The sequence below is a fragment of the Aphelocoma coerulescens genome, chromosome 13 (genome assembly GCF_041296385.1).
Source record: "Aphelocoma coerulescens isolate FSJ_1873_10779 chromosome 13, UR_Acoe_1.0, whole genome shotgun sequence".
In the NCBI taxonomy this organism is placed as follows: Eukaryota; Metazoa; Chordata; class Aves; order Passeriformes; family Corvidae; genus Aphelocoma; species Aphelocoma coerulescens.
Window position 1 is genome coordinate 16,837,896 of NC_091027.1, and position 22,811 is coordinate 16,860,706.

Genomic DNA, 22,811 nt, shown 5'->3' on the forward strand with positions numbered 1-22,811 from the left:
ACAACAATGACAAAAAAAATGCTACTACCAATTTTTTTCTACACAGTAGATATCCGTTGTATTGGTGTGTTCATCACCATGTTGTTTGGTCTCTCTCAGCAAGAGATCAGTGTCCATTGCCATGAGAGCAGTCCTGTATAGAAAATATTGGTGTCAGATCTGTAACACTGCCAGAGCTCAAGGTGCAGCTGCAGAGTCTGCCAGCCCATGTATGTGATGCCACCTGTGTGGGTTTTGTAGTGCTCTCATTGCTGGGAAGGGTAAGCAAAAGTCAAATTGATTCCTGAGGTAGGGGAAGCAAATTGTGCCTTGTCACAGAGGTGAAGGTGGCAGTGACACTGAGTAGGGTCCGGCTATGTCCTGATGTGAAAGGTGACCTTGAGCACTGGGAGGACTTGTCTGAGGGAACCTGGAATAATTTTTAAGAGAATGGGTCATGTCATAAGAGGAGAGGAATGGAAATGATGTCCTTTTCTGGAGAGTAACTGTTTTGGACTGGGGAATGGAGGATGCTTAGAGGAAAGCAGGAGCCAGGAGGGGCACAGAGTGTTTCTGCCCAGGATCCTTTCCCAAGTTCCAAGGGTGTGAAGTTGGAGGCCTTCTGGATCTTGAGATAATATGTGCTATTGAAATGGCCACAGAGTCCTTTGAGGTTATGAATATCTGCCATCAGAGACAGTCCCTTGTGCTGCCACTGGCCTGACATGTGGAATGTGCTGGATAAGAGTTGGTAACATTCAGACTCATGAACGTTTTTGCTGCTGCTGCTGCTGCTTTGGGAGTGTTGTTGTGGGAGGGTAGCACTTCAAACTGCTTTCCATGTGTATTGTAGGGCGTTTATACCAGCTCCCACAGCTCTTGCCATGGTGGGTCTGTGCTCCTCTTCAGACATGGATTTTCATGGCAGTTGAGGAGATGGGTGTAATCTTGTTGAGCTTTTCTTCCCCTTCCTCTGCTCTTGCAGAGTCAGTGTGGGTAGAGATGGTGTGTGCTGTTATCACACACGGCTCATTCTGGTGTCTGGATTGTACACACCAAACATCCTCATCTACAGAGCAGCCCAAGCCTGGTTTTCTATTGCAAAAATTCTCCCACCCAATTGGCTTTTTGAGTGCACTTGTGCTTCATCTTTTGGTGTGAGCATTTAAAGGGGGAGATCTGTGGGGACTGGGATGAGAACTATTCATTACTCAAATCACAAAACCTTTAAGAACTCGATTTGTATTTGAAATTGCTGAAAAGACACAAAGCATCCTGGCATGTGGGAAGAGTCCAAGAGTCACAGAATGGATTTGCAGCACTCTCTATATTCTTTGTGCCAGGCATGGGGGAAGGGGAGGATTTAAATGCATAATTGGGGAGGAAATGGAGAATGTCTGCTTAACTGGAGATCCCAGTTCCCAGGGTGTAAGACAGATGATTACAGTGGAATATCGTGAGGAGGGTCCCACCACACAGTGCTGCTCTCCTGGGATCCTCTCAGGACACCCAGAAGTTCTGCATATCTTAGGGCACTGTTGTTCTTTCTGGTATTGCTGCTTGTGGAGTGCCTTTACTTGGGTTGATGTGGAATGTTGTTGGTCAAAGAGAAGCTTTTTGAAATTTGGATCATGCTGCTGTGCCTTCTCTGAATCTTTCCCTCATTATCTCTCTGCTCTTAGTCTTGCTAGAGTGGTCTTGTATTCAAGATGTTGCCAAAACTTGCATTTCAATACAGCAGAATGGGGGGTTTTGTTTTATTCTCTTCTCCATCAAACTGCACATGATTTAATTTTGCTGGGTTTGTTTGTTGTTTGGTTTATTTCCTGTTTCTCATTGGCAGTGTGACAGATATTTGTGCCACTTCCCATCAGCGTGGGCATGTCTATTCTGCTCTCCTGAGCTAAGTGTCACTTTGAGAGCATTTCTGTAGCTTACAGGTCTGCTTCCTTCTTCCCCTGTGAGAGAAGTGCATAATGGGCACTGCACACTGTCCAGTTTTTGTTGAACCTAGGTGATTTTTTTCTGTCCAGCTTCCTCAGAAACACTGGTAATGTTATGGGCAAATATCCTTTAAAACCAACTTTCCTGCCCCGAAAATATTTCTTTTCTGAAGAAGGAACCAGTTAAGAAGAGGTAAGTCGTACACTGAAAGTGGATGTTCTTGAGACAAGTGTGCTTTAGTTCCTGTTAGTTGTGGCATCTTTTTGTTGAATCAGCAGAATGTTCACCCTATTGCACCAATAAAGCACAGTTGCCTGCTCTCATTCCTTTTTTGATGCTTCCAGGCAGTGCTTGAGTGGGTGACAGCAGGCAGGAACGGAGGAGGGACCAAAATCCATTTCACTAAATAGATGTGTAGGAGGTCAAGAGGCTATTCTTAGTGACAGTGTTGTGGTGTTACTTTCGTGGCTTTTGTTTGACTGTGTGACAAGTGGATCATTCCAATGTGACTGAGTGGTTTTCCATGTGGCCTAATGCCCATGGACACCAAGGTTCTTGGTGTGCTGTCTCGGCAGCAAGTGTCTGCCAGAAATGAAGAGAACTTTGAAAATGCAGGTGGAAAGTGAATCAGGAAGGATTGAGGTACATGACGAGTCCTCAGGGGCTGTGTTTGCCCAGTGTTTTTTCAGCATTCTTGGGAGATTGTCATGCTGCACTATGACGGGTTTGAGTTCCTGAATGAGAAACTCTCCTGGGTTTGGGCTCTTTCAAGGCAGTTTGCACAGATGTCCCAATAACTGTGGCTTCAGCTTGTGTGGCAGAGGATGGTGAACCTCTTTTGATGTAGCAGAGATGTTCTTTGCCATCTGACTGCCTTGTGTTATTGCTGGGTCCTTGAGAAGACTGGAGGCTGAGGAGTGTGACCTTCACCCCGAAGGGAGGGGAAGTTGCAGGTGCATGGACAGCAAGTGAGTTGTTTCCTGTCTACTGGGGTAGGAGGCGGTAGAGAGGAGAAATGAGACTCTGGCCCAAGGGTGTGTCTGTAGTTCGTGGCAGGGCTGCTGTGGGTATTTTTAAAATATTTTGTTGAAGGAAAGAATGTACAGAAGATATAAGTATGGAAGTAGAAGAGAAGGGGAGGCAACGACAAGAAAGGAGGAGAGTAAGGGAGAAGAGAAAGGAAGAAGGATGTAGAAAGAAGATTAAAAAAAAAAAACCAAAAAACCAGCCAAACAAAGTGGTATGTGAAAGAATCAGTTCAAAGAAGAAGAAAGAGAGATATTCCCAAACTGCGAGGATTTGGAAAATATTTTAGTGAAGGAAAGAAAAGATCACAAGAGACAAGATGGAAACAGAAGAGCAGGAGGGAAAAGACCTGCAACAGGGATACACAGAAAAGAAAAGACATAGAGAAAGAACAAGGGAAGAGAAGGGAAAGAGGGAAAATGGAAGGGAAAAAAAGAAATAGGAGAAGGGAAAAAAATATTATAGTAGTAGTAAAGAAAAAAAGGAGCCCATGGAAATAAAAATAAAGTCAGAACGATAGTAAGAAATGAGGAACAGAATGGAAACATAAAACAGACGATAAAAGAGCTGACCGGCGCGCACCGACCTTACCTGCAGACGCTGAGTGGAGTTGGTTCCTAACAGTCTGGGTTAGAGCAGCACCAAGCTTCAGCAGTGATACTGCGTAACTAGCGCTGATGATTCTGAAATTGATGGTCTCTGCCAGCGCGCCAGAGGCAACTGACGACTTTCCAGTGCGACTAAAAAATACAGAATGGTGGGAAGATATGAGAAAAGAGAGGAAAGAATGGAAAGTGGCAGGACAGGAACGAAAAAGAAGGCAGAGAATGAAGAAAGAGAAAAGAGTACAATGAAAAAAAAGGAGAGGGAAACTAAATATGGCAAAAAAGAAGAAAATGCGGGAAGTAAGAAAAATGAAAACGCCAGCGAAGAAAGAAAAAGAAGAAATGAAAGATTATTTGCAAACAAACAAGAAGAGATAAGGGGGAAAAAGAGGAGCAGCAAGAAACGGCAGAAAACATACCCACCGCGGGGCGGAGGCGCGGGCGCTGTGGCGGAGCGTGTGAGGCGGCGGAGCAGCGCACGGTGTCGCTGCAGGCTCAGGAACGGCGTGTGGGCGGCTCCGCCCCGGTGCGGCGGAGAGCCCGGCTGTGAGCGCGGGGGGGCGGCGCGGGCCGGGCAGCAGAGCCGGTGCGTCCGGGCGGCGGCGGGGAGCCGTGCGGGGCCCGTGCCGGGGCCGGCAGCCACAGCGGCAGAGGCGGCGGCGGCGATGGGGGAGCGTTGGTGTGCGGTGGTGCGGGTGCTGGTGCTGCAGGCGGCCTGGGCGCTGGCGGGCGGGCAGGTGCGGTACTCGGTGCCGGAGGAAGCCAAGGCCGGCACGGTGGTGGGCCGTCTGGCGCAGGACCTGGGCCTGGAGGCGGGCGAGGCGGAGGCGCGGCGGCTGCGGCTGGTGGCGCAGGGCCGGCGGGCGAGCGTGGAGGTGAGCGGGGCGAGCGGCGCGCTGCTGGTGAGCTCGCGGCTCGACCGGGAGGAGCTGTGCGGCAAGAGCGCGCCGTGCGCGCTGCGGCTGGAGGTGCTGGTGGAGCGGCCGCTGCGCGTCTTCCATGTGCAGCTGGAGGTCACCGACATCAATGATAATGCCCCCATCTTCCCCGCCGCCCGCAAAAACCTCAGCATCGCGGAGTCATCTCTGCCGGGGTCTCGTTTCCCACTGGAGGGCGCGTCGGATGCGGATATCGGAGCGAACGCGCAGCTCTCCTACACACTCAGCCCCAGCGAGCACTTCTCTCTGGATTTACAAAAATCGAGTGAGGAATACCGAGAATCCCTGTTACTAGTACTCACCAAACCTCTGGACCGCGAGACGACTCCCGTTCACCGGTTGGTGCTGACGGCGAGTGACGGGGGCCGGCCGTCTCTGACGGGCACCATGGAGCTGGTGATCTCGGTGCTGGATGCAAACGACAACGCGCCCCAGTTCAACCAGACGGTGTATAAAGTGCAGCTGCCGGAGAGCACGGACGAAGGGACGCTGGTGACGCGTGTGAACGCCACCGATCCAGATTTGGGAAGCAATGGTGAACTGGTGTTTAGTGCAAGCAATATTTTTCCTGAAAATGGATTAAAAGTTTTTCTTTTAAATGCGAAGACGGGCGAGATCCATCTCACGGGCACCCTGGACTATGAAGACATCCGTTCATATGAGATACAAATCGAAGCGATAGATAAGGGTACGCCCCCGCTGTCGGGTCACTGCAAGGTGCTGGTGGAGGTGCTGGACGTGAACGACAACGCGCCGGAGGTGTGGGTGACGTCGCTGTCGGTGCCGGTGCCGGAGGACGCGTCGGTGGGGACGGTGGTGGCCCTGCTGAGCGTGTCGGACCGGGACTCGGGGGCGAACGGCCGCGTGCGGTGCTGGGTGTGGCCGGCGTCGCCGTTCGGTCTGGAGGCGACGTTCGCGGGCTCGTACTCGCTGGTGCTGCGCGAGGCGCTGGACCGGGAGCGGGTGTCGGAGTACGAGGTGGAGGTGCGTGCGGAGGACGGCGGGGCGCCGGCGCTGCGCGGCAGGCGCGGGCTGCGGGTGGCGGTGTCGGACGTGAACGACAACGCGCCGGCGTTCGCGCAGGCCGTGTACACGGTGCTGGCGCGGGAGAACAACGCGGCGGGCGCGGAGCTGGCGCGGCTGTGGGCGCGGGACCCGGACGAGGCGGGCAACGGGCGCGTGAGCTACTCGGTGTGGGAGGGCGGCGTGGGCGGCGGGTGGCGTCCGGCGTCGAGCTACGTGTCGGTGGACGCGGAGAGCGGGCGTCTGTGGGCGCTGCAGCCCTTGGACTACGAGGAGCTGCAGGTGCTGCAGTTCGAGGTGCGTGCGGTGGACGCGGGCGAGCCGCCGCTGTGCGGCAACGCCACGGTGCAGCTGTTCGTGCTGGACGAGAACGACAACGCGCCGGCGCTGCTGCCGCCTGCGGGCTCGGCGCCGGAGGCGGGCGGCGTGGCGGGCGAGGCGGGCTCGGCGGCGGCGGCGGCGGGCTCGGGCTCGGTGTCGGGCACGCTGTGGGCGTGGGCGGCGTGGGGGGCGCCGGCGGGGCAGGTGGTGGCGAAGATCCGCGCCGTGGACGCCGACTCGGGCTACAACGCGTGGCTGCGCTACGAGCTGTGGGAGCCGCGGGGCAAGGGCCCGTTCCGCGTGGGGCTCTACAGCGGCGAGGTGAGCACGGCGCGGGCGCTGGAGGAGGCGGACGGCCCTCGCCAGAGGCTGCTGATCGTGGTGCGCGACCACGGCGAGCCGGCGCGCTCGGCCACGGCCACGCTCAGCGTGTCGCTGGTGGAGGCCGCCGAGGCGGCGCTGGCCGCGGCCGCGGGATCGTCGTCGTCGCGGTCGGCGGCGGGCGCGGAGCTGGGCGCCGGTGCGGCGAGCGCGGCGACGAACGTGTGGCTGGTGGTGGCCATCTGCGCCGTGTCGAGCCTGTTCCTGCTGGCGGTGGTGCTGTACGGGGCGTCGCGCTGGGCGCCGCGGGCGGCCGTGCTGTCGGGGCCCGGGCCCACGACGCTCGTGTGCGCCAGCGAAGTGGGCAGCTGGTCGTACTCGCAGCGCCACAGCCGGAGCCTGTGCGTGGCGGACGGCGCGGGCAAGAGCGACCTCATGGTTTTCAGCCCCAACTTCCCTCCGCCGCCGCCCGGCCCCGCGGCCAAGGACACGCAGCCGGAGCCCTCCGCTCTCCTGGACACGGTCAGTGGCACCGCCTTGCTCGCCTCTACTCTTTCTCTTTCCCTTTGCCCCTTCTCCCTCATTTCCTAACCTGGCTCTGCTATTAGCCGGGCTCCGCCTTCTCGGCCTGAGGGCGGTGGGTGCTGAAGTGTGTTAATTGCACCTTTGTGTCTGCTGCCTCGTCCTTGGAGGGTAAGGGTAGTGGGGTAACCGCTCTGGGTACGCACCTGGGATTTGCTGGTGTGGATGTGAGTTGTTCTGCCCTAGAATGAAATCACAGCTGGTTGCCATGGGAGCTGTCCTGTGATGCCTGCAGGTTTCAGTTTTGGAGACAACGCTCCTGCTTGCTGGTTGTGTAGATTTTCCACACGAGCTTGCTGAAGCTGTGCAGGACAGGCTGTGACAGTGACAGTCCCCCAAGCGCTGTGTACCTCCTCATTGCCTTTGATGATTGTGGTGGTATCCCATGTGGTTTCTTCTGTGCCCTCATGTTCTGTCATGTGTCCTCTACAAGAGATGCGAGGCAAGGTGACCAATTGGACTTGTGTTCCCACGTCATTATGAACACTGGGAAGGCTTTGTGGTCTTTTCATGTTTTGTTTCGCGCCCAGTTTTTGTTAGCTGCAGTTGTTAACTTGCATTCCTGGCTGGAGAGGTGGCTTGATGGACCCTCACCTTTTGTTGACATGTTTTTTCAATATTTACATTTGGAACACCTTTACAATTTCCTTGCAATTCCTCTTCTAAACAACAACGACAAAAAAAATGCTACTACCAATTTTTTTCTACACAGTAGATATCCGTTGTATTGGTGTGTTCATCACCATGTTGTTTGGTCTCTCTCAGCAAGAGATCAGTGTCCATTGCCATGAGAGCAGTCCTGTATAGAAAATATTGGTGTCAGATCTGTAACACTGCCAGAGCTCAAGGTGCAGCTGCAGAGTCTGCCAGCCCATGTATGTGATGCCACCTGTGTGGGTTTTGTAGTGCTCTCATTGCTGGGAAGGGTGAGCAAAAGTCAAATTGATTCCTGAGGTAGGGGAAGCAAATTGTGCCTTGTCACAGAGGTGAAGGTGGCAGTGACACTGAGTAGGGTCCGGCTATGTCCTGATGTGAAAGGTGACCTTGAGCACTGGGAGGACTTGTCTGAGGGAACCTGGAATAATTTTTAAGAGAATGGGTCATGTCATAAGAGGAGAGGAATGGAAATGATGTCCTTTTCTGGAGAATAACTGTTTTGGACTGGGGAATGGAGGATGCTTAGAGGAAAGCAGGAGCCAGGATGGGCACAGAGTGTTTCTGCCCAGGATCCTTTCCCAAGTTCCAAGGGTGTGAAGTTGGAGGCCTTCTGGATCTTGAGATAATATGTGCTATTGAAATGGCCACAGAGTCCTTTGAGGTTATGAATATCTGCCATCAGAGACAGTCCCTTGTGCTGCCACTGGCCTGACATGGGGAATGTGCTGGATAAGAGTTGGTAACATTCAGACTCATGAACGTTTTTGCTGCTGCTGCTGCTTTGGGAGTGTTGTTGTGGGAGGGTAGCACTTCAAACTGCTTTCCATGTGTATTGTAGGGCGTTTATACCAGCTCCCACAGCTCTTGCCATGGTGGGTCTGTGCTCCTCATCAGACACGATTTTCATGGCAGTTGAGGAGATGGGTGTAATCTTGTTGAGCTTTTCTTCCCCTTCCTGTGCTCTTGCAGAGTCAGTGTGGGTAGAGATGGTGTGTGCTGTTATCACACACGGCTCATTCTGGTGTCTGGATTGTACACACCAAACATCCTCATCTACAGAGCAGCCCAGCTCTGGTTTTCTGTGGTAGAAATTCTCCCACCCAGTTGGCATTTTGAGTGCACTTGTGCTTCATCTTTTGGTGTGAGCTCTTGGAGGAGGAGATTTGTGGGGACTGGGAAGAGAACTGTTCATGACTCTAACCACAAAACCTTTAAGAACTCGATTTGTATTTGAAATTGCTGAAAGGACACAAAGCATCCTGGCATGTGGGAAGAGTCCAAGAGTCACAGAATGGATTTGCAGCACTCTCTATATTCTTTGTGCCAGGCATGGGAGAAGGGGAGGATTTGAATGCATAATTGGGGAGGAAATGGAGAATGTCTGCTTAACTGGAGATCCCAGTTCCCAGGGTGTAAGACAGATGATTACAGTGGAATATCATGAGGAGGGTCCCACCACACAGTGCTGCTCTCCTGGGATCCTCTCAGGACACCCAGAAGTTCTGCATATCTTAGGGCACAGTTGTTCTTTCTGGTCTTGCTGCTTGTGGAGACATCTGCCCTGCGTGCCTTTAATTACTTGGGTTTGATGTGGAATGTTGTTTGTCAAAGAGAGGCTTTTTCAAATTTGGATCATGCTGCTGTGCGTCTCTGAGTGTTTCCTTGATTACCTTTGCTCTTAGGCTTGGTAGAAAGGGGAAGGATTAGCCTTGTATTCAAGATGTTGCCTTAACTTGCATTTCAATAAAGTGGAATGGAACATTTTGTTTTTCTTTTCTCCTCTCTAATAAGACCTGCCCAACCTTTTAATTTTTGCAGTGTTTTCATTATTTGTTTTGGATTTTTCCCTGTCATATTGGCAACGTGTTGGTAATGTTGGATGAAATGCTGACTGCTGACTTTGGCAGCTGTCAGGTGTCAGATGCTGAGGGGTTTCCCACGGGTGTAGGGAGTCCCTTTTCTGCCTGAGCTCAGTTTAATTTTGAGAGAATTGTCTGTAATTTACAGCTCTGCTTCCATCCTCCATTGTGATAGAAATACATAACGGGCACTGCATTCTGTTCAGTTTTTGCAGAACTTGAGTAATTTTTTTTATGTCCAGCTTCCCCAGAAATACTGATAATGTTATGGGCAAATATCCCTTTAAACCAATTTCCCTCCCCGAGGATGTTTCTTTTCTGAACAAGGAGCCAGTCATGCCACAGGTAAGTCACTCACCTGAAGTGGATGTGTCTGAGACCGGTTCTTCAGCTCCTCTTCAGTTGTGCCATCTTCAGGTTGAATCATCACAATGTTGACCCTATGGGACAACCAAAGCATCATTGTCTGCTTTCGTACTTTCCCTGCAGCTTCCAGGCACAGCTGGGTGGGTGGCAGCCACTGGGAATGGAGGAGGGACCGCACTCCACCTCAGGGAGTGGCTGTGTTGGGAGTCCCGGGGATGTTCTTGGTGCCAATGCCGTGGTGTTACCTCGGTGCATTTTGTTTGACTGTGTGACAGGTGCATCATGCGAATGGTTGGGAGGTTTTGTGTGGGGAGCGATGCTCGTAGATCCTGAGGTTCTGGGTGTGTTGTTGTGGCAGTGCATTCCTGCCTTAAAGGGAAGGCATAAACTTGACATTTCGTAGGTAGAAAACAAGTCAGGAAGAATCGAGATACACGAAGAAAGCTCAGGAGTGGTGTTTTCCCAGCGCTTTTTAAAGTCTTTATGGAGCATTGTCGTGCTGGGCTGTGATAGCTTTGAGTTCCTGAATTGTTTGGACTCTTTCAGGCTTGCCTGCACAGATGTCTCAGTAGCTGTGATTCAGCTTTTGTGTCAGAGAGTGGTGGAACCTGTTCTGATACACAAGAGCTGTTCTTTGGCGTGTGATTGCCTTGCTGTGTTATTGCTGCATCCTTGAGAGTACTGGAGGCTGAAGAGTGTGGCCTTTATCCTGGAAAATGGGGAAGTTGCAAGTGCATGGACAGGAGGAAAGCAGGAAGATTTTTACTTCTCTGAAGAGATGGAAGGCAGAAGTGAAGAGAAAGGAGAGCTTTTGCCAAAGAATATGTTCCTACACCACATCGAGAATGCTGTAGACATGGTAAGATTACTCCCTCCTTGGTAAGGTAAAAGTGAACAGAGGACGGAAATGGAAGAAAATTGAAAGCAAGGAAGAAAGGAGTAGAAAAACAGGGAGAAAGGGAAAAACTGGAACTGAGTTTACTGGCATGTCACCGACACTTCTACTCTACACAAAAACGGAGGAAGGGGAGAAAGGAGGGAAAAAAGGAAAGGAAGAAGAGAAAGTAAACCAGAAAGAAGATGCTAGGAAGAAATGACAGAAGGAGGTGATTAAGAATGGAAAATGCTAAAGAGAAGGGATTACTCACCGAGGATGCCTCTAACTCCCGGCCGGAGCTGGTTCCCAACAGCCTCCGCCTGGATTAGAATCCGGTGCTCCAGCGTTGATGCCACGTAATTAGAGTTGGTGGATCCGAATTCTTTTGTTTGCCGCGCGGCGCCGGAGGCGACTGGCGAGATACCAGAAGGGATAAAGAAGAGAGCAGTGAAAAAAAGCCCAAAGGATAAAATAAAAAAGGAGCACTTTTGGAAGCCACGGCAGAGGAGATGGCCATGACGGAGCGGAGGCGCGGGCGCTGTGGCGGAGCGTGTGAGGCGGCGGAGCAGCGCACGGTGTCGCTGCAGGCTCAGGAACGGCGTGTGGGCGGCTCCGCCCCGGTGCGGCGGAGAGCCCGGCTGTGAGCGCGGGGGGGCGGCGCGGGCCGGGCAGCAGAGCCGGTGCGTCCGGGCGGCGGCGGGGAGCCGTGCGGGGCCCGTGCCGGGGCCGGCAGCCACAGCGGCAGAGGCGGCGGCGATGGGGGAGCGTTGTTGTGCGGTGGTGCGGGTGCTGGTGCTGCAGGCGGCCTGGGCGCTGGCGGGCGGGCAGGTGCGGTACTCGGTGCCGGAGGAAGCCAAGGCCGGCACGGTGGTGGGCCGTCTGGCGCAGGACCTGGGCCTGGAGGCGGGCGAGGCGGAGGCGCGGCGGCTGCGGCTGGTGGCGCAGGGCCGGCGGGCGAGCGTGGAGGTGAGCGGGGCGAGCGGCGCGCTGCTGGTGAGCTCGCGGCTCGACCGGGAGGAGCTGTGCGGCAAGAGCGCGCCGTGCGCGCTGCGGCTGGAGGTGCTGGTGGAGCGGCCGCTGCGCGTCTTCCATGTGCAGCTGGAGGTCACCGACATCAACGACAATGCCCCCATCTTCCCCGCCGCCCGCAGAAACCTCAGCATCGCGGAATTATCTGCAATGCCGGGGTCTCGTTTCCCGCTGGAGGGCGCGTCGGATGCGGATATCGGAGCGAACGCGCAGCTCTCCTACACACTCAGCCCCAGCGAGCACTTCTCTCTGGATTTACAAAAATCGAGTGAGCGAAATGTTGAACCTGAACTTGTTTTAATGAAATCTTTGGACCGCGAGACAATTCCCGTTCACCGGTTGGTGCTGACGGCGAGTGATGGGGGCCGGCCGTCTCTGACAGGAACAATGGAGCTGGTGATCTCGGTGCTGGATGTGAACGACAACGCGCCCCAGTTCAACCAGTCGGTGTATAAAGTCCAGCTGCCGGAGAGCGCCGAGGTGGGGACGCTGGTGACGCGTGTGAACGCCACGGATCCGGACGAGGGTATTAACAGTGAGGTGACCTATAGCGTGACGAACTTCGTTCCCCCGAGTGGAAGAGATGTGATTTCCATCAATCCGAATACCGGGGAGATTCACCTCACAGCAGCCCTGGACTTCGAAGAAGTCAATGTATTTGATTTCCGTATTGAAGCGAGAGATAAAGGGACACCCCCTCTGTCGGGGCACTGCCGAGTGGAACTGGAGGTTCTGGACGTGAACGACAACGCGCCGGAGGTGTGGGTGACGTCGCTGTCGGTGCCGGTGCCGGAGGACGCGTCGGTGGGGACGGTGGTGGCCCTGCTGAGCGTGTCGGACCGGGACTCGGGGGCGAACGGCCGCGTGCGGTGCTGGGTGTGGCCGGCGTCGCCGTTCGGTCTGGAGGCGACGTTCGCGGGCTCGTACTCGCTGGTGCTGCGCGAGGCGCTGGACCGGGAGCGGGTGTCGGAGTACGAGGTGGAGGTGCGTGCGGAGGACGGCGGGGCGCCGGCGCTGCGCGGCAGGCGCGGGCTGCGGGTGGCGGTGTCGGACGTGAACGACAACGCGCCGGCGTTCGCGCAGGCCGTGTACACGGTGCTGGCGCGGGAGAACAACGCGGCGGGCGCGGAGCTGGCGCGGCTGTGGGCGCGGGACCCGGACGAGGCGGGCAACGGGCGCGTGAGCTACTCGGTGTGGGAGGGCGGCGTGGGCGGCGGGTGGCGTCCGGCGTCGAGCTACGTGTCGGTGGACGCGGAGAGCGGGCGTCTGTGGGCGCTGCAGCCCTTGGACTACGAGGAGCTGCAGGTGCTGCAGTTCGAGGTGCGTGCGGTGGACGCGGGCGAGCCGCCGCTGTGCGGCAACGCCACGGTGCAGCTGTTCGTGCTGGACGAGAACGACAACGCGCCGGCGCTGCTGCCGCCTGCGGGCTCGGCGCCGGAGGCGGGCGGCGTGGCGGGCGAGGCGGGCTCGGCGGCGGCGGCGGCGGGCTCGGGCTCGGTGTCGGGCACGCTGTGGGCGTGGGCGGCGTGGGGGGCGCCGGCGGGGCAGGTGGTGGCGAAGATCCGCGCCGTGGACGCCGACTCGGGCTACAACGCGTGGCTGCGCTACGAGCTGTGGGAGCCGCGGGGCAAGGGCCCGTTCCGCGTGGGGCTCTACAGCGGCGAGGTGAGCACGGCGCGGGCGCTGGAGGAGGCGGACGGCCCTCGCCAGAGGCTGCTGATCGTGGTGCGCGACCACGGCGAGCCGGCGCGCTCGGCCACGGCCACGCTCAGCGTGTCGCTGGTGGAGGCCGCCGAGGCGGCGCTGGCCGCGGCCGCGGGATCGTCGTCGTCGCGGTCGGCGGCGGGCGCGGAGCTGGGCGCCGGTGCGGCGAGCGCGGCGACGAACGTGTGGCTGGTGGTGGCCATCTGCGCCGTGTCGAGCCTGTTCCTGCTGGCGGTGGTGCTGTACGGGGCGTCGCGCTGGGCGCCGCGGGCGGCCGTGCTGTCGGGGCCCGGGCCCACGACGCTCGTGTGCGCCAGCGAAGTGGGCAGCTGGTCGTACTCGCAGCGCCACAGCCGGAGCCTGTGCGTGGCGGACGGCGCGGGCAAGAGCGACCTCATGGTTTTCAGCCCCAACTTCCCTCCGCCGCCGCCCGGCTCCGCGGCCAAGGACACGCAGCCGGAGCCCTCCGCTCTCCTGGACACGGTCAGTGCCCCTCCCTTGCTCGTTTCTTTCCCGCACCCAACCCTTTTGTTCCGTCAGGTGCGCAGGCTCTGCTGAGATCCAGGCTCAGCTCCCACGGCCCGAGAGCGATGGGCGCTTGACGGGTGCTTAAGGATATCAGTGGCACATTTGCATCTGCCCTTAGGGGGAATATGGAAATATTGCGGCACCCCGGAGCAGTTATGGTCCGCAGCTGCAGTTTGCTGCTCTAGGTGTGAATTGTTCTGTCCTAGAGTGGAATCACTGCCTATTGCGATGTGAGGTGTCCCAAAGCGTCATCTTTCGAAACAGTCTTGGCTTCTGGTGTGTAGCGTTTCCACCCAAGCTTGCTCAAGGATCGAAAAAATGTAGGTTGTGATGTTTGCAGTCCCCCAGGCACTGTGTATTGCCTTATGGCCTTATTGACTGCTAACCGTGCTGGTTTTAATCTGATTTCATATGAAAAATTCTTATCCTTCTCTAATTCTGCTCACGAGAAGATCTGATACAAGGTGACAACTGTATTTCATGGACAAAAGTTCACTATATTCTTTCTACCAGAGTCATTAAGAAAGTAGAGAGAGTGTGGCTGCCATTTACATATTTCCGTGATCTTTTTCCACGTATCATGTTGCTTTAACTGGTAGCATGAAGTGTAGGGCCAGAGGAGTATGGCCCAAGGAAGGTGTGAAAAGCAAGACATTTTTTCCTTTTCCTGCTGCCCCTATACCTGAGATTGTGGATTTGTGTTCCTGGCCTTAGAAATAGCATGAAATACACTGGCCCGTTTTGATGTTTTTCAAAATTTGCATAAATGGCAACATCGTTTCAAAAGCTCTGGAAATCTCTTCTGTAATGAAGAAACAAAGTAACAACCCCAAAAATGAAAGAACCACCATTCCCAGCCAAGTCTCAAATAAGACTCTCCTACATGGTCCCTGTCATGTGTTACACTGGTGCTCTCACCAACAATTCGGTCTTTTTCTCCGAGCATGACATCAGTGATGTCCCATTGTCCCAATATCACCTTTAGAAAGAGTTTTGCTCCCAGGTCTGCCACACTTCCATCTGACATAGCTGAAGCATTACTAGACATGAAATGTCAGCAGCAGAGGTTCTGCTGTAAACTGCGTTGATGATGCCGTCTCTGAGTGTTTTATGGTGCTGTCGTTGCTGAGAAGGATAAGCAAAAGCCGTGTTGAGCCTTGAGATAGGAAAGGAAGCTGTGGTCTGTGACACTGAGTAGGGCCTGGCCATTTCCTCATCTGGAGGGTGATCTTGAGAAGTGGGAAAACATGTTTTTGGGGAAACTGCAAATCCATGGGAAGGCCATGGGTCATGACGTAAGAAAAGAACATGAGATCATATATTTACCTTGAGAACACATCTCAGAGTGGTGAGTGGAGGATGCCTAGAGGACAGCGTGAGGCAGGATGGGAACAGAATGCTCTTGCCAAGGATCATTTCCTAGGCCCTAAGGGTTTGGAGTGGATGCCTTCCTGATCATGAGACAGCGTGTGATACTGAAATGCTCACAGATGTTCCTTTGAGGTTCTCAGTATCTTTCATCAGAGACGGGCCCTTGTGGTGGTTCCTGCCTGACAGAGACCATGCCTTGGTAAGAGCTGGTGAGATGGAGAGTGCTGAATGTTGTTTTATGATTTGCTTGTTTCAGAAATGGTGTTGTGGAAGGGGAACACTTCAAGCTGCTGTCCTTGTGTAGTGGTGGGCATTTATAGTCGTTTTCACAGCCACTGCTGTCGCCACGATGGTTCCTTGCCCCTCCTCAGGTGGGATTTATAAGGACACGTGATGAGGTGGCTGTAATCTTTATGTGCTCAACCTCCCCTATTTGTGCACTGCACAGGTGGGGCAGTAGAGGTGGTGTGTCCTGATGTCACACATGGCTCATTCTGATATTTGCAGGCACAAACCTGCACTTCAGCCCAGCTCTGCTTTCATGTGATACAAATTCTCCCACTGAACTGACCATGTGAGTGCTTTTGTGCTTTGTTTTCTGCTGTGGTTCTCTTGATGATACAAAGATGTGTAGACCGGGATCAGATCTGTCACAATTCTAACCACAGAATCTTCATGAAGTCTAAGTGCAGCTTTGTGGTGTTCCCACCTGAGATTGCTGAAAAGGAGCAAAGCATTGGTGGTGAACAGGCAGCTGGGAAGAGTCTGCCAAGATGCTGTGCGGCTTTTCAGCCCTCAGTATGTTCTCTACACCAATCACGAGGGAAGGTGAGGATGTACAAAGAATTGAATCACATGCAGAGCAGAGTTTACAGCTGGGTCATGTTACTGGGTTCTAGCAGTGTTTGATATTTTGTCAGTGATTCTGCATGTGGCACTAAATAGGGCCTGGAGTCATGTGGTGGGGAGGGTGAGTTTAAGTGGGGGAGTGTGTTGCCTAAGGAAAATGTGGATACTGGGTAGAACACAATCTATGTCATTGGGAAGGAGTTGAGATCTTGTTTCACATGGAATGGGATAAAGGGTGTCAGTAGAAAACCTTGAGAGAAGGCCCACGTGCAAAAGGCTGCTCTCCTGGAATCCTGTCAGGACCTCCAGTAGTTCTGCATATTCTTGTGCTCTGTTGTTCCCTGTGACATTGCTGCTTGTGGCATTACCTGCCTTTTATTGCCTGTATTTTGTGTGGGCTGTTGTCAGTCAAACAGAAGGTTTTTCAAATTTGTATCATTCTGCCAGCCTTCTTGAAACATTTCCTCGGTTATTTCTCGGGTCTTGGTCTTGCTAGGGACAGGAAGTTGCTAGTAACATCAAGGGACACCGTCCCTTAAAACCAATACTTCTGGTGCTGGAGTTTCTTTTTCTGAAAAAGCAACCAGTGATGCTACAGGTAAGTCACTTGTGCATGAAGAGGCTGTGTGTGAGAGACAGGTGTACTTTGGTTCCTTTTCAGCCGTGGTATCTTCATGTTGGATCGACTGAATGTTGCCTGGATTGAAATGCCTGTAGGTTTGGAGCACCACTGCCTGCTCCCAATCCTTTCCTGTTGCTTCCTGGCACAGGGTGAGCACGTGGAAGCAAGGACAGAAGGAGAAGTGACATTAATGCATTTCTTGGCGTAGGTGTTGTTGGGCATGCAGCAGGTGTTCTCAGCGGCAAGGCCGTGGTGTTACACTTGTGGCTTTGGGTTGGATTTGCAGGTGGACCAAGAGTCAGGAAGAAGAGTTCTGCACAGAAGTGTATGACGGCTGCTCGGTAGCTGTGGTCTCACAGTGCTTTTTCAGCAGTATTGGAGGATCGTCGTGCTGGGCTGTGTTGGGTTTGAGTTCCCGAATGAGGGGCTCATCAGTGTTGTTTGGAGTATTTGGAGCCTTTTTTATTAGATGTGTCAGCAGCTGTTTCTCTGGCTTTTGTGTCAGAGGGTGGTGGAACCTGTGCTGATGTAGCAGAGATGTTCTTTGCCGCCTGACTGCCTTGCTGTGCTATTGTAGATCCTTGGGAGAACTGGAGGCTGAAGAGTGTGGCCTTTATTCAAAGGGAGGGGAATTTGCAGGTGCATGGGTGGGAGGTAAGAAAGGTTGTTTCCTATCAACAGGGATAGGAGGGTAGGGAAAAGAAATGAGAAATCTTTCCAAAGGATATGTCCATGCTTCATAGTGGGGTGCTATAGGTATTCTTAAAATGGTTGTTCAAGGAAAAAATGAACAGAGGTTACAAGGATGGAAGCAGAAGAGAGGGGAGGCAATGACAAGGCACAGAGTCCGAGGAAGGAAAACAAAGAGAAAGGAAGAGAGAGAGGAAGAAGAGAAAGGAAGAAGGAAGTAGAAAGGAGATTAAAAAAAAATTAATACGGACTTGAAGGAACCAGTGTCAAAAAGAAGAATGAGAGCTTTTCCCAAAGGACATTTACACTGTTCATCATGATCACGTGGGAAATACTTTAGTCAAGGAAAAAAAATAGGAGAAGAATAGAGAGGGTGGAGTCAGAAGAGGAGGCGGCAAAATAGGACAGGGATAAATAGGAAAGACAGGAAAACAGAACAAGGAAGGATAAGGGAAAGAGAGACAACAGAAGGGGGAAAAAGGAATAACAAAAGGCAGTAAGAAGAAATTAAACAGCAAGCAAGGAGCTTATGCAAGTAAAAATAAAGCCAGAAGGAAAGTAAGAGAGAAAAGAACAGGATGGAAAAATAGAAGCGATGATACAGGAGATGACCAGAACACACCTACCTTGTCTGCAGACCCTGAGCGGAGTTGGTACCTAACAAGACTCCATCGTGGCTATAGCACCAGGTTCCGGCGCTAATGACTCCGACTTTGATGATCGGTGCCACAGCGCTGGTGGCAACGGACGACCTTTCAGAGGGGCTAAAGAATAATGGAGGATAGAAAGAAAAGAAACAGGAAGTAAAGAATAGGGAACGGGAGGGCAATGACGAAATAGAGGGAGAAGGAAAAGGAGAAGAAGTAAAGAGAAAAGTAGAAAGAGGGGGGGAAAAGGAGGAAAGAGAAAAGAAACGAAACGAGACTAAAAAGAAAGAATTGAAAGAAGAAAGCAAAATAAAATGAGAAAAACGAAGTAAAACCAAGATGTAAACGACTATTTGCAAGGAAACAGCAAGAGATACGAAAAATAAAAAAGAAAAAGGAAGAGGAACATGGCACGAACAGACGGCAGAGGAGACGCCCATCGCCGGTTGGAGGCGCGGGCGCTGTGGCGGAGCGTGTGAGGCGGCGGAGCAGCGCACGGTGTCGCTGCAGGCTCAGGAACGGCGTGTGGGCGGCTCCGCCCCGGTGCGGCGGAGAGCCCGGCTGTGAGCGCGGGGGGGCGGCGCGGGCCGGGCAGCAGAGCCGGTGCGTCCGGGCGGCGGCGGGGAGCCGTGCGGGGCCCGTGCCGGGGCCGGCAGCCACAGCGGCGGCGGCGGCGGCGGCGATGGGGGAGCGTTGGTGTGCGGTGGTGCGGGTGCTGGTGCTGCAGGCGGCCTAGGCGCTGGCGGGCGGGCAGGTGCGGTACTCGGTGCCGGAGGAAGCCAAGGCCGGCACGGTGGTGGGCCGTCTGGCGCAGGACCTGGGCCTGGAGGCGGGCGAGGCGGAGGCGCGGCGGCTGCGGCTGGTGGCGCAGGGCCGGCGGGCGAGCGTGGAGGTGAGCGGGGCGAGCGGCGCGCTGCTGGTGAGCTCGCGGCTCGACCGGGAGGAGCTGTGCGGCAAGAGCGCGCCGTGCGCGCTGCGGCTGGAGGTGCTGGTGGAGCGGCCGCTGCGCGTCTTCCATGTGCAGCTGGAGGTCACCGACATCAACGACAATGCCCCCATCTTCCCCGCCGCCCGCAAAAACCTCAGTTTGTCGGAAAACTCCCCTACCGGGTCTCGTTTCCCGCTGGAGGGCGCGTCGGATGCGGATATCGGAGCGAACGCGCAGCTCTCCTACACACTCAGCCCCAGCGAGCACTTCTCTCTGGATTTACAAAAATCGAATGACGGAAGTATTGAACCCGAACTTGTTTTAACGAAATCTTTGGACCGCGAGACGATTCCCGTTCACCGGTTGGTGCTGACGGCGAGTGACGGGGGCCGGCCGTCTCTGACGGGCACCATGGAGCTGGTGATCTCGGTGCTGGATGTGAACGACAACTCGCCTCAATTCAACCAGTCGGTGTATAAAGTGCAGCTGTCGGAGAGCGCTGAGGTGGGGACGCTGGTGACGCGTGTGAACGCCACGGATCCGGACGAGGGTATTAACAGTGAGGTGACCTATAGCGTGACGAACTGCATTCCCCCGAGTGGAAGAGATGTGATTTCCATCAATCCGAATACCGGGGAGATTCACCTCACAGCAGCCCTGGACTTTGAAGAAGTCAAGGTATTTAATTTTCGTATTGAAGCGAGGGATAAAGGGACACCCCCGCTGTCCGGCCACTGCAAGGTGGTGCTGGAGGTGCTGGACGTGAACGACAACGCTCCCGAGGTGTGGGTGACGTCGCTGTCGGTGCCGGTGCCGGAGGACGCGTCGGTGGGGACGGTGGTGGCCCTGCTGAGCGTGTCGGACCGGGACTCGGGGGCGAACGGCCGCGTGCGGTGCTGGGTGTGGCCGGCGTCGCCGTTCGGTCTGGAGGCGACGTTCGCGGGCTCGTACTCGCTGGTGCTGCGCGAGGCGCTGGACCGGGAGCGGGTGTCGGAGTACGAGGTGGAGGTGCGTGCGGAGGACGGCGGGGCGCCGGCGCTGCGCGGCAGGCGCGGGCTGCGGGTGGCGGTGTCGGACGTGAACGACAACGCGCCGGCGTTCGCGCAGGCCGTGTACACGGTGCTGGCGCGGGAGAACAACGCGGCGGGCGCGGAGCTGGCGCGGCTGTGGGCGCGGGACCCGGACGAGGCGGGCAACGGGCGCGTGAGCTACTCGGTGTGGGAGGGCGGCGTGGGCGGCGGGTGGCGTCCGGCGTCGAGCTACGTGTCGGTGGACGCGGAGAGCGGGCGTCTGTGGGCGCTGCAGCCCTTGGACTACGAGGAGCTGCAGGTGCTGCAGTTCGAGGTGCGTGCGGTGGACGCGGGCGAGCCGCCGCTGTGCGGCAACGCCACGGTGCAGCTGTTCGTGCTGGACGAGAACGACAACGCGCCGGCGCTGCTGCCGCCTGCGGGCTCGGCGCCGGAGGCGGGCGGCGTGGCGGGCGAGGCGGGCTCGGCGGCGGCGGCGGCGGGCTCGGGCTCGGTGTCGGGCACGCTGTGGGCGTGGGCGGCGTGGGGGGCGCCGGCGGGGCAGGTGGTGGCGAAGATCCGCGCCGTGGACGCCGACTCGGGCTACAACGCGTGGCTGCGCTACGAGCTGTGGGAGCCGCGGGGCAAGGGCCCGTTCCGCGTGGGGCTCTACAGCGGCGAGGTGAGCACGGCGCGGGCGCTGGAGGAGGCGGACGGCCCTCGCCAGAGGCTGCTGATCGTGGTGCGCGACCACGGCGAGCCGGCGCGCTCGGCCACGGCCACGCTCAGCGTGTCGCTGGTGGAGGCCGCCGAGGCGGCGCTGGCCGCGGCCGCGGGATCGTCGTCGTCGCGGTCGGCGGCGGGCGCGGAGCTGGGCGCCGGTGCGGCGAGCGCGGCGACGAACGTGTGGCTGGTGGTGGCCATCTGCGCCGTGTCGAGCCTGTTCCTGCTGGCGGTGGTGCTGTACGGGGCGTCGCGCTGGGCGCCGCGGGCGGCCATGCTGTCGGGGCCCGGGCCCACGACGCTCGTGTGCGCCAGCGAAGTGGGCAGCTGGTCGTACTCGCAGCGCCACAGCCGGAGCCTGTGCGTGGCGGACGGCGCGGGCAAGAGCGACCTCATGGTTTTCAGCCCCAACTTCCCTCCGCCGCCGCCCGGCCCCGCGGCCAAGGACACGCAGCCGGAGCCCTCCGCTCTCCTGGACACGGTCAGTGCCCCTCCCTTGCTCTCACCCTTTCGTCCGCCGCCTCTTTTCTCCTCTGCCTATTGTCTGCCCCCCCTGCGTAGTTGCTGCTCGTAGCGACGCTCCGCCCCCTCAGCCTGAGGGCAGTGGGTGTTGAAGGATATTAAAGGGACATTTCCATCCACCGCCGTGTCCTTCCCGGCAATTTCTTGGTGTGTGGAAGCCGAAATAAGATTATTATGGCACCCCAGAGGAGTTACCATCCGCAGCTGAGTGTTGCTGCGTTGGGCAGGAGTTGTACTCGAGAATTAAGTTACTGCTGATTGCAATGAGCGGTGCCACGATGTTCCAGCTTTGCAGGCAACTTTCTTGCTTGCTGGCGTGTAGGGTTTCAGTGAGAGCTTGGTGCAGGAATACAAGACACACTGTGGTGGCGACAGTGCCCCAATCACTGTGCATTGACTTAATGCCTTTGCTGACTTCTGACCATATTGGTGTTAGGTCTGGATTATTATTGAGCACTATCCTCTTTCATTTTCATTGCAAGAGATGTGACACAAAATTACACTCGGGACTTCAGATTTTAGGCTCCCTGTGGAAATAACAATTCTGCATTTAGGTTCTATCATGACACTCATTAAGAAAGTAGGAAAAGCAGTATGGAATTTTACTATGATCTTTTCCCCTGCATCTTTTGGCTCTACTTATTACCTGTTTAGGCAGAGCAGTGTGACTCAAGGTAAGTGTTAGAATTCAGTTTTCTTGTTCTTGGGATGCTCTGCCTCTCCATTGTGAATTTGTTTTCTTGGCCATAGAAATGACATGAAATATGCTGGCCTCTTTTGATGTTCTATCACAATAAGTATTAAAAATCATATCATTTCAAGAGCCCTGGAAATACTTTCTGAACAAAAAAAAAGAGAAAAAAACGGAAAGCCCAAACAAACAAACCCCAGAGGGAAACATATTTCCCCAAACAAAACCTAAATCCTCCCGCTTATCAAGATTTTGGTTTCACTCTTAGAGCATGAAATCAATGCCATTGTGATTCAGAGCTGCCCCAACAGCACCTTTAGAAAGGGTATTGCTCCCCAGTTTTCCCCATTTCCATCTGAGGTAGCTGAAGCATTGCAAAACATGACAGGTCAGCTGCAGAGTCTGCTGCACCCTGTGTATATGGTACATCTGTATGTTTTTCTGTGGTGCTTTCATTGATGAAGGGGTTCACAAAAGGTGAAGTGGAAGGAAACTGTAGCCTGTTTATGAAAGTGAGTGTGGCAGTGACAGAGTAAGGCCCAGATATTTCTTGATGTGACCTTGAGCAGAGGGAAGACTTGTCCAAGGAAGGTGGGATTCAATGGGAAGGCCATGTCTGATGACAAGAGTGAGTGATGATGTGGTTGTCTTGAGAACTCATGTCCCAGAGTGAGCAATGAAGGACGCCTGGAAAAAAACTGTGAGGCAGGATGGGCACAGAGAGTTTCTGCCTGGGATCATTTCCAAGGGTCTAAGGTTCTGGAGCAGGAGGCCTTTTGGTTCGTGAGATGCTGTGTGATATTGAAATGGCCATGAAGTCCTTTGAGGTTATGAAGATCTCCTGGAACAGAAAGAGATTTGTGCTGATACACCATTACTGTACCAAAGATGTTGGTAAGCAGAAATGCAATGCTGAATATTGTTTGATGAACCACTTGCCTCTTATTTTGAGAAAAGCATTGTGTGAGGATGGCACTTCATCTTGTTGGAGTCCTTGTGTAG

General features: G+C 55.0%; 2 protein-coding genes and 1 pseudogene across 2 annotated transcripts; all 3 read left to right on the forward strand.

Moving 5' to 3' along the window:
• The first annotated feature begins 1,178 nt into the window (after positions 1–1,178).
• On the forward strand, positions 1,179–6,769 carry LOC138118281 (protocadherin alpha-5 pseudogene; annotated as a pseudogene).
• Positions 6,770–9,613: 2,844 nt separating this feature from the next.
• Positions 9,614–13,789, forward strand: LOC138118365 (protocadherin alpha-6-like). Its single transcript, XM_069029304.1, has one exon. It carries the CDS (start codon positions 11,255–11,257, stop codon positions 13,787–13,789), a length of 2,535 nt encoding a protein of 844 aa, XP_068885405.1. The 5' UTR covers positions 9,614–11,254.
• Positions 13,790–18,620: 4,831 nt separating this feature from the next.
• On the forward strand, positions 18,621–21,170 carry LOC138118366 (protocadherin alpha-13-like). The gene is given in 1 exon segment (XM_069029305.1): positions 18,621–21,170. A coding segment is annotated over 1 exon segment (2,550 nt).
• Positions 21,171–22,811: the final 1,641 nt, after the last annotated feature.

Coding starts and splice junctions, on each gene's coding strand:
- LOC138118365 (XM_069029304.1), top strand. CDS start 11,255: ATGGGGGAGCGTTGTTGTGCGGTGGTGCGGGTGCTGGTGCTGCAGGCG.